Here is an 11408-nt window from a genome sequence, read left to right on the forward strand (position 1 = left end):
CTGGCCCTCTCAATAGGGTCTCACTGTAGTAATCCAGAACCCTCATTACTTAGACAAAGTAGTCACTGCATGCCTCAATCATGCAATGTTGAACTATGGGCATCAATTGTTGTTGGCAAACTTGATACAAGCCCAGGTAGCACTCAGCCAACAAACAATGACACCAAACCAGTTGAGTGCACTGATGGATCATATCAGCCACTCTCTACCCTTCTTCCCCCTAGCGACACCAGGGGAGGAGATTGTAAACCCCCCCATTCTCCCAATGGAAACCAACATGGACCACGACCCCACCATCAAGGGAAACCCAGATGGAAGGATCAAAAAAGTTCCACGAGCACCTACAAGCCTCCAACACGGAGCTGGAGACCCTGATTGCAAAGATGGGAGTGCCAAAAACAAAGGGAATGGTTCTACAACAAGAGGAGTTAATAATTTTAGAGGGCCTGGGGGCAAATGCTTATCGCACTACGCCCAATGAGAATGAAACTGTGCCAGGTAAGCCTATGGTTAGCCTCAAATCTATACTCAGAAGACTAAGCTGTAAGCCTAAGCCCAGTTTTGATTCAGGAAGATAATCAAGTCAGCTCTGTACAAGTGAATTTGGAGGTCAGTTCTATGAAAGGGAAGACCAAATGCCTTAAAAGGAAGTCCCCACCACACCCCAATATTGTTAATGAATTTCATCATCTGGAATGCTAGGGGTGCCAACAATAGTGAGTTTAGGAGGCACTGCGCTGAGATGGTCAAAATACACAAGCCTGTTATGCTAGTCCTCCTAGAAACTAGGATGACTAAGCATAAGCATCTGATTCAAGAACTGGGATTCTCTGGGCAAATCCAAAGCCCAGCTATTGGCTTGTCTAGGATCATAGTCATCATGTAGAAGGATGATCTACTCAAAATTGATGAAGTCTCCACCACACCCCAGGGCATTAATGTCATGGTCAAGGTAATCCCCCCTTCTAATTCTTGGCTTTTCACTACTATTTATGCTATTAACACTTATGCACTTAGAAGAAACCTCTGGCAGTAGCTCAGAACTATCCCTGATAGCTATCAGAGGAGCTGGCTAGTAGGGGGGACGTCAATGAGGTCCTGAGAGCTAGAGACAAGTATGGGGGGAATTGTATCTCTGCCTCTAGGTCTAATCTCTTCTAGCAATGCATAAATCAGTGTAAGCTGATTGACCTTGGTTTCAAAGGTAGCAAATTTACTTGGACTAATATGAGATATAGGAATAGGATTCAATTAATCTTAGAAAGACTAGACATGTGTTTTGATAATAAGGATTGTATCCAAGAATTCCATTCAAGTACAATTAACCACCTTCCTAGAACTCACTATGATCATAGCCCTATGCTTATTAATCTTTGGTCCAGGCCTATCAGTATCTCTTAACCATTCAGATTTGAGCCCATGTGGTGCAAACACCCCTCCTTCACCAATGTGGTGCAGTAAGCCTATGAGGGTAACTTTAACTTTCTTGAGGGAACTACCAAATTCCAAGACCAAGTTACTACTTGGAACCAGACAGTTTTTGGTAACATCTTCGATAAGAAGAAGCATTTACTAGCTAGGCTAGGAGGTATCCAGAAATCCAATGCCTACCCCTTCAGCCCATACTTCCAGCATCAGGGTCAACTCCAAGAAGACTATTCAGCCATTTTGAGAAGTGAAGAGGAATTCTGGAAAACTAAATCTAGGATAAACTGGCTTATGGAGGGAGATGCCAATACAAAATTCTTTCACACCTCCACTCTTAATAGGCCCTCCAAAATGAGGCAGGGGAGTGGGCAGATGACCATAAGGGAATTGAAGAAGCCATTTTCCAATTCTACTCATCCCTATTCACCACTGATCACCAATCCTCCACCAAGGGTAGCGATACTACCCCTTATGACTCTCATACCCTTTCACGTATGGACTAGAACATTCTTAGTGCTCCCCTGAGGAATAGTGAGATAAAAATTGCTTTATTCTCATTCAAACCTTCCAAAGCCCCTAGGCCTGATGGCCTACACCCAATGTTCTACCAAAAGTACTAGAATGTTCTTGAGGGTAAGGTAACCAGCTTTTGTAAGCAGGTCTTCCACACCCTGGAAATGAACCCTAAGGTTAACACCACCCATCTTTGCCAAATCCCTAAATGTGCAAATACACCTGTGCTGAAGAACGTCAGACCTATTGGCCTATGCAATACAATGTACAAATTGATTACTAAAATCATTGTTAACAGAAATAAGCCTATACTTCCCTCTATGAGAGGCCCTAGCCAAGCAAGCTTCCTATCTAACAGGAGGGCCTGTGACAATGCCATTATTGTGCAAGAATACATTAGCCACTTTAAGAAAATGCAAGGCAAAAATGCCAACATGATCCTAAAGATTGACCTGGAGAAGGCCTTTGATAGGTTAGAATGGTCATTTATCATAGACACATTGCTTTCCTTTGGTTTCCCTAGCAGCAGCACCAAGCTGATTATGTCCTGCATTTCGACCAGTTCTATCTCTATAATTGTCAATGGGAGTAGGAATAAGTACTTTAAGCCTAGTAAGGTCATCATACAAGGAGATCCTATATCTCGCTACATCTTCATAATTTGTATGGAGAGACTTTACAGAAGCATTGATGCAAAAGTGCAGAATGGGAAATGGTTCCCTATAAAAACCAGTCAAACATGGCCGAAAATCTCTCATCTCTTCTTTGCAGATGACCTTACTCTCTTTGTTAGAGAAAACACCAAGAACTGCAATACTATTTTATAAACTCTTCATGAGTTTAGCTGTATGTCGGGCCAAAAGGTAATATAACATCAAATCTAAGGTTGTCTTCTCCACAAACTGCCACCAAGGGGACGTAGATAGAATAGCCAAGACATTAACCATTAAGCCCAGACTCTCTTTTGGTAAGTACCTGGAATTTTCCATTTTCCACAAAAGACCCACCAATAGAGACTACCAGTTTATCATTGATAGCATGCAGACTAGCTTGCAGGTTGGAAAACCCATTTCCTAAATATGGCTGGGAGAAATACACTAGCTAAATCCTCTCTTGGGTGCATCCCTGGCCATGTCATGCAATACGTAAAGATTCCAAATCAGGGGTGCAACCAAATTGACAGAATTCAGAGAAATTTCATCTGGGGTACCACCGCAGCCAAAAGAAAAATATACCTAGTTGGGTGGAAAACTGTGACAAAGCCAAAGGAAAAGAGTGGTTTGGGAGTGCAGACAGCTGAAAATAGAAAAATTGCCACTCGCACTGGCATGGCCTGGAGGATGTACAACAATACAAATTCCATGTGGGCCAGGGTGTTGTTCCACAAGCACGGTACTAGCAGAAACCCTTCTAGACGCATTGCCTTTAGGACTTGGCAAAATGTCAAAAATGGATGGCTTGTATGTAGTAATGCTACTAGGTGGGTAGTACATAAGGGGGATAGAATTAACCTTTATGGTGACAAATGGAACCCTGATATGGAGTCCCTTAGGAGCATTATCAGTGGTCCACTCAACAGAGAGGAGGAGAGTTTGAATGTAAGCACATGCTACAATGAGAGTCACTGGGACATCAGTAATATCTCATTTGACCTCCCTGGGGAGATAATTCTACTACCAATTTTATCTTTGTTAATCCCAACTATGGGAATCTGGATAGGTGGTTTGGAGCCAAACCGATAGTGGCATCTTCTCAACCAAAACTTCCTATACCCTCATTGAAAGTCTGATCCATCATCAGGTCCACAACTCTGGAACAGACTTCAACTAGGCATGGGGCCAAAAAATGCCCAACAAGATAAAATACTTTCTTTGGTTAGTAACCCATGATAGGCTCCCTACAACTCAATACCTCCACTAAAGGGGTATGAATCTAAACCCCATGTGCTTCTTCTGTAACAAGGAGAAAGAAACCATTGAACACCTGCTCTTCAAATATGACAATGCTAACCAATGCTGGCAGAAGTTAGCTGAGCAAAGCCATTCCAACCTCAGTATCTCAAACCTTGTAATTAGCCAAGCAAACTAGGTGCACACTCTTAACAAAGTAAGCACCAACCCTTCAATGACTTTCTCAAATGGGGACACTTAATCCCCTTCTGCCTTTGGCAAATTTGGATAACCAGGAACATCAACAACTTCAACCATAGGAAGGATCTTGTTCCCTTTAGAGTGGTCATTAACAACGGTGCAGAATTCATGCAGATAGCAATAGGAGGAAAAAACCCAGACACAGTACTATTATCTCTATTAAATGCCATCCCTCAAGAAAGGGTTGTTACAAGCTAAACACTGACGGTGCTAACAATCAAAAAGATAAAATGGGGGGAATAGGAGAGGTAATTAGAAACAGCAATGGGGATTGGGTAACATGAAACATGAGAAAAATTAAGTGCACAAATACCCTCCATTATGAGCTAACAGCTTTCTTGCAGGGCTTAAAAATGGCAATATCAAACAATCTAGTGCCCTTTGAGGCCACTATGGACTCGACAGAGGTAATATAATGCATAAACAATGGTCATCTGATATATGATCCCATGATTTATGAATGCATGTCTCTGCTAGCAGCACTGGACCATTCACCAGTAAATCACACGTTCAGAGAGACAAATAGAGTGGCAGAGAAGTTGGCAACAGAAGCAGGGAAGCAGTTTGGAGTAGGAATCAACTTTTTAGTAGTTCCTCTGGAGTTTGTCAATGAAGTACTATGAGTAGACACCCTATTAACTATTTTTGAAAGAAACTTTAAAAGTTGTAATATTGTAAATATAGCATTGGACTACTCAATGTTTGATACGATGGGCTTAACTACTACAGCCCAATGTAAGAACAATCTTAACTTAATATTATATTATAGTATCCTCTTGACCAAAAAAAGCTCAAAAGAGTGCATGTCAAGGGCCAGAAATGCAGATCCATTATATTGAAATCCAATATTTACATACATGCTAGCTTTCATATTTTATCTAAATGAAAATACATCTTGGATTTTCCTTTACTTTAGTATGGGTCTTCGCAATAGCTGCAATTTACCGTAAAAATTTCATGGGTGGTCATTCAGCTTTGTATTCATTACCCAAAAGTTATTTTTCTTTTTTGTTACGTAAAAGTCATTCAACTTTGTGTTCATTACCCAAAAGTCACTTTTTTTTTGTTACACAAAATTTACTTTATTATGCTCTAGTTATCATAATAGTCACTTTGATCATATTTTATAAAACTTTCACCTGAAAAATTTGTTATGCACTTGGCAATATAAATCCTCCCATTTATGTAAACATTCTATATTATATAGAAGTACTATATAATATATTTTTACCGAAGTATTTTACTTATAATTAAATAACTTTATATTATTTTATTTATTATTTTTATGATATATCCGTACTTTAATTTTGCCTTGGCACTCAATTGATTTAATAATATTCAAACATGAACATATTTAAAATATAAAAACGAAAAAAATATTTATTTTTTAATATTTATTTGAAGTAATAAGAACAAATTTGTTTAACAACTGATAATAGTTTTTTATAGTTAGTAAAATTTTTAAATAAATTCAAAGATATTTGCGTTTAACATTAAGTTCTTAAAGCTTTAGCTGTTAATATTATTTATTTGAAAGTGTTAATCTGATGTGTCAGTATTATAAATGCGGGTACTTTTTATTTGATTAACATAAATTGGCTGATAAATTTCTGAGCTTTAATTTTATATTTTTCATTAAAAATATTTTATTACGCATGATTACGCATCATTAAATGTACGAATATATTATAAACATAATAAATAAAATAATATTAAGTTATTTTAATTATAAGTAGAGTACCTAGGTAAAAATATATTATATAGGAGTATATAATATAGAAGGTATTACATAAACGAGGGAATTTATAATGTCAAGGGCAGAATAGACTTTTCATGTGAAAGCTATATAAAATCTTGTCAAAGTAACTATTGTGATAACTAGAGCATAGTAAAATGATTTTTGTGTAACAAAAAAAAGTGTCTTTTGGATAATGAACACAAAATTGAATGACTTTTCCGTAATAAAGAAAAAATAACTTTTGAGTAATGAATGACCACCCATGAAATTTACTCATTTTCACACTTATGCGGGACATCCTCCACAAAATTGATTTTTTGTTGTCTCCACAAAACTGATTAAATCAGAATGTTGTATGTTTGACTTAAATTATTACTATAATTTAGAAATGCAAACAACATTTTAAATTATTTTGCTGGATTACCAAAGTTGGAGATTTGAACTGTTATTATAACTTCAAAGAAAGTTTTAATTTTTTTTGGAGGAATGTCAATCACTTTCTTATCAAAGTTGGAGATTACTTCCACAAAATCTATCTCCTTAATTATGGTCAAAATTTTGTTATATCTACTTAATCTAACATTTAAGTTTGGGATGAGGACAATCAAGTGTATCCCTGTGCCAAATATAGCCGCCTACTGACTACAGGTCAAGGCACGGACTGCTACATATATAAGACCGCGTTCTTTGCTTACATATCAATCAAATCCACAGCACAGACAAATTTCATTTTCCAGAAGAAGAAAAAATGGGTACAGTTCCTACACCACATTTTGTTATCTTTCCTTTTATGTCTCATGGCCACACCATTCCTCTTCTCCACCTCGCCACCCTTTTGCGCCACCGTTTCGTCGCCGTCACCGTTTTCACCACCCCTGCAAACGCCCCCTCCATTCGTGATTTTCTACAAGATGAAACCATCTCCGTTATTGAGCTCCCTTTTCCTAAAGACGTAGATGGTATTCCTCCTGGTGTTGAAAATACTGAGAAGCTTCCGTCCATGTCTTCTTTCTATCAATTTGCGAGAGCTACTAAGCTGATGCAGCCGCTCTTTGAGCAAGCTTTACTGGGTTTACAGCCAGCAACATGTATAATATCTGATGCATTTCTTGGATGGACTCAACAATCTGCTGAAAATTTTGGTATCCTGAGGTACTTTTTCTTTGGTATGAGTATTTTCGCCACGACCCTATACCAAGTTCTTGGCATAGAACGTCCTCATGCCGAAGCTATTCCAAACGTGACTTTTACATTTTCAAGCTTTCCCTGGTTGAAGCTCACCAGAAATGATTTTGAGCCTCCTTTTGGAGATCTTGAGCCCAAAGGTCCAGCCGTGGACTTTATGTTAGAGCAAGGTACTTTTGTGATCATCTCATAAAGTTTAAAATCACATTTATGTTTATTTAATTATGTCTCGATATGCCTCAACCCTCCAAGTGCGGATCGGAGTCTTTTTCATGGGCCAAGCATGTGATAATATATTTTTTTTGTGTCGCGGTGAAATTTGAATGCAGGATTAACTTAACCGCGATGCTTCCAATAGCGGAACTATATGTATGGTGAAGGGGGCTCAAATGAATGATCCCCTTCGCCGGATAATTGCGATGCATATTAAAAAAAAATATGTATATAATTAACTTCTTGAATCCCTTTTATATATATATATATAAAAAAAAAAAAAAAAAAAAAAAAAAAAGCTTTTAATGTAATGTTTTTAAAATTCCCTTAGAATTTACCGCCTCGGGTTATTCCACATTGAGATTATGTCCTTCTCAGTTACAGAGTATAAACTTTGAGTACCTAAATAAATTTATGTGTCAACAGCTGTTTCCCTAGCAAAGAGCCGTGGCATGATAACCAACAGCTTTTACGAACTGGAACCAAGATTTGCAGACTATTGGAACCAACACCTCGGACCAAAGTCCTGGTGTGTTGGGCCTCTTTGCCTAGCCAAGCAGCCCATGACACCAAACATAACACACCCCGACAACAAACATGAAACATGGATGCAATGGCTCAACAGTAAGTTAGCCGACAGACAACCTGTTCTGTACGTCGCATTTGGTACTCAGGCAGAAATTTCCGCCGAGCAAATACAAGAAATTGCTAGAGGACTAGAATTATCAAACACGATTTTCTTATGGGTGACAAGACCAAAAGTTTTGGAGAATTTAAAAGGGTTTGAAGAGAGGGTAAAAGATAGAGCATTGATAGTGAAAGAATGGGTAGATCAGAGTGAGGTGTTAAGACACAAAAGCATCAAAGGATTTTTGAGTCACTGTGGATGGAATTCTGTTTTAGAAAGTATATGTGCCAAAGTGCCGATTTTGGCACTACCCCTTATGGCTGAGCAGCATTTAAATGCAAAATTTGTGGTTGAGGAAATTGGTGTCGGACTACGGATTATGCCAAAGAATGGATCAACGAGGGGTTTTGTGGAAGCGGAAGAGGTTGAAAAAATGGTGAGAGAGTTAATGGAAGGTGAAAAGGGAGAAGGGGTGAGGAAGAAAGTGAAGGAAATGGGAGAAAATGCATGGGAAGCTATGAAAGAAGGTGGTTCATCTTGGTCAACATTAAGCCTCCTTATTGATGATGCTTGCGGCGGAAAATAAGTTTTAATTGATGTTTAAAAGCCAGCTTTGGGCATATTTGTGGTCAATAATAAGCTGTTTGCTTTAATCATGCTATCAAATAAGGAGTTTGTAGCTTATTGATGTTGTATGCTGTGGTTAGCTTATTGTTAATGCTACAACATATAGGTGGGCTTGCAGCTAAGAGTCATTTTGGGCACCTCTTGTGTAAATCTTTCTCCTACTATATATGAAAATCTCGATATAAGGGTTCCATCCTTCTATTTCTTTTCCGGCTCCTTTCAATGTTTGGTACTCGCCGTGCGATTAGATTAAATTCGAATTCGCGCCAAAAAGTTTCACATTGATGGTTCAGTAATTCCCAATAATTGCGACTCTCTCTCTCTATATATATCCGGAGTTCGAACCCAAAACTCTAAATTAAAAATGAAATAGTAATTATCACTTCACTACAACAACCTTTGTTGTTCAACATTCTCCTATTGGTGGTATGGAAGGTCGATATCTTAAGTAGTCTATTTTGCTTCTGTTTTCTTTTACTTTTTAAATAATTTATTTTTGGTTTCTGTATTAAGTCAAGAGCAGACTTTTTTGAAAGTTTTAAGGGAGTCATGAATGCTGCCACTTGATCATTCACAAGCGCCATAGGCGATAAAAATGGCCACAAACATGAAGTTGACGAACTGCAAGTTGCTTTCCCATAATTAATGGCGTTTCCTAAAGAGATATTTTTGGATACAACTAATAAGGTACTCCCTCCGGTTCACAATTAGTGATCAGTTTCCTTTTAGTACGCCCATTAAGAAAATGCTAAATTTTATACAAAAATACCTAGTATGACTAAATTACCCTTATTAAATATTGGTCACATAGTTATAGTGAGGAGTGAGAAAACTTTTCAGAGATATGCACATAAGGGTAAAAGAGTAAAAACAAATTGAATTTTTTCTTGATTACATAACTACATAACTGGACACTTATTTTGAACCAAAATGAAAAAGCAAACTGGTCAAGTACTATATTAACCGCGTCACTCTCTCAATTAATGCAGTTTGTCATTCTCGCAAGATCTAATTGACTAAACAAATTCTGGAAAAAACATGTCCCCATGTATGTGCATAACAATAGTAGTAGTACTAGGAGACACAGTTACTTTACCACGTTCAATATCTGCAAATTTATGTTAGGCACCACTGAGAATGACAAGACCGTGTGGAGCCTTCTGAAGAGTGAAGTCTTTCTAGGCCACATAGATCCATTCATACTTCGGACAAAATATTTTCTGCATGGAACGATGTATTGTAAGTCTGTCTGAATCATTGGACCAGTATAATTTAATTAAATCCGGCATTGTATCACACGCTGGGCAACGTTCTCATATTGTACTATACCATGCAGGAAAGAGAACCTAAAGTATCGAGTACGGACATGAATGAGGTGCTAAGATCCATCAGGTGATCATGAAATTCAGTGTCCCCTCGAGTAAGAACACTGTTGTCTGTATTTATTTATCTTTAAATGTAGACCCGATAACGTCTGATTGTGTTAGATCTAAAATTATTTCATTTGATCTGTAATTTCTCCTAAAATGGTTTCTTTACACATGCTTCTGTCCACTCGAACATAATTGAAGAGAAGCTAAAAACCAATTAGAATCCCACAATAGTCCAGAGAGATTAGTAACATTATTGAGTTAAAAAAACTAATAAGGACGGAGCCTGGGAGGGGAAGTATATATAGGTGAGAGGAGTCGAGTTTGTGTCTGCTCACGGAAAGACCCTAGCTAATTCTCTGTCTAGTTAGATGAAACAATTGTCCAGAACACAGTAAAAATCAGGATATAAGTTCGATAATATGATAATGCAATGGTGGTTATTAAACAGGAGCTAAGTATTACATGAATGAAGTGAAATTACAAATACAGATTGTAGTCGATCGCTGAAATGATTTTCCTACATTTGGACTCTAGTAGAGAGTACGATTTTTGATTAGTAAGTAAAATAAAATTCAAACTTTAGCCTTGAAACGAATCATCGACATTGTAGTTAACGCGTACGGAAGGAGATCTGAGTATTCTATGCAGTGTGTTAAGAATGCACACATTAATAGTGCCGCCTTCCAGCTATCATTGACCCATACGGAGCACTATGTTATGTTGCTAATATGTCGTATTAGAAATACAGTATCATAAAATATTGAACGTGCAGTTATTCAATTCGGTATCTAATACGGCCTCCAAACACAACCGAACGACGGGGCAAAGCTAGAATCAAGTGCTAACAAGTGTATCATATATGCTTCTAAGTTGTAATCTGCCATCGATAGACATAGTGAATACCACAAACCATTAAATTGCGAGCGGAATCTCCCAAGCAGCCAAGCAATAATACCTTCCTCGAAACATAAATCGAAACGACAGGGACTAAGCTAAAACCTATTGCCAACACAGTACAGTCCTTTAATCTGCTCTACATACCTTAACATGTCCTAATTCCTACCTATCGCCCATAAGATTAGCCCCCTTCGTTTTCATGCAAACGAAAGGAATGCAAGGAAAATGTTCTCACTTCCCTGCTAGTTTCCTTCTTGGAACTCCCTAGTTTTACTCCCTTTCACACTCAAAACACACGCCCTAATTCCACTCCTTTTCATCCACTACAAAATACAGCATCAGGATGATGTTTTGCATATAAACAGTCATTCCCAGCAGAAGATCAAAGCAAATGCCTTGCACAACATAAACCATCTGAATGGAAGTAGTTGAGGGAACTCCAACTATGGAAAAGGAATTAACCTACCTTAAAAAAAATTAAGAAAAAGGAATTAACCTACTTGCGACAGGTAGACTATGTCCAGTATACACATTTTTCTAGCTCTCTCCCATCAAACCCATATCCTCTCCAAAGGACATATACAAGAAATGCATTCCCCAATACAGGAAAATCAATCAAATTTGAAAGATAAACTAAATACTACACTCGCTTCTGC

At 37.9% G+C, this 11408-nt stretch overlaps 1 protein-coding gene across 1 annotated transcript; it reads left to right on the plus strand.

The window, feature by feature from the left end:
* Positions 1-6510: 6510 nt before the first annotated feature.
* LOC109213233 (UDP-glycosyltransferase 90A1-like) lies at positions 6511-8683 on the plus strand. The gene is made up of 2 exons (XM_019377004.1): positions 6511-7184; positions 7654-8683. Exons 1-2 carry the CDS (start codon positions 6578-6580, stop codon positions 8439-8441), a joined length of 1395 nt encoding a protein of 464 aa, XP_019232549.1. The 5' UTR covers positions 6511-6577; the 3' UTR covers positions 8442-8683.
* Positions 8684-11408: the final 2725 nt, after the last annotated feature.

This window comes from Nicotiana attenuata, unplaced genomic scaffold, assembly GCF_001879085.1.
Source record: "Nicotiana attenuata strain UT unplaced genomic scaffold, NIATTr2, whole genome shotgun sequence".
Taxonomy (NCBI): domain Eukaryota; kingdom Viridiplantae; phylum Streptophyta; class Magnoliopsida; order Solanales; family Solanaceae; genus Nicotiana; species Nicotiana attenuata.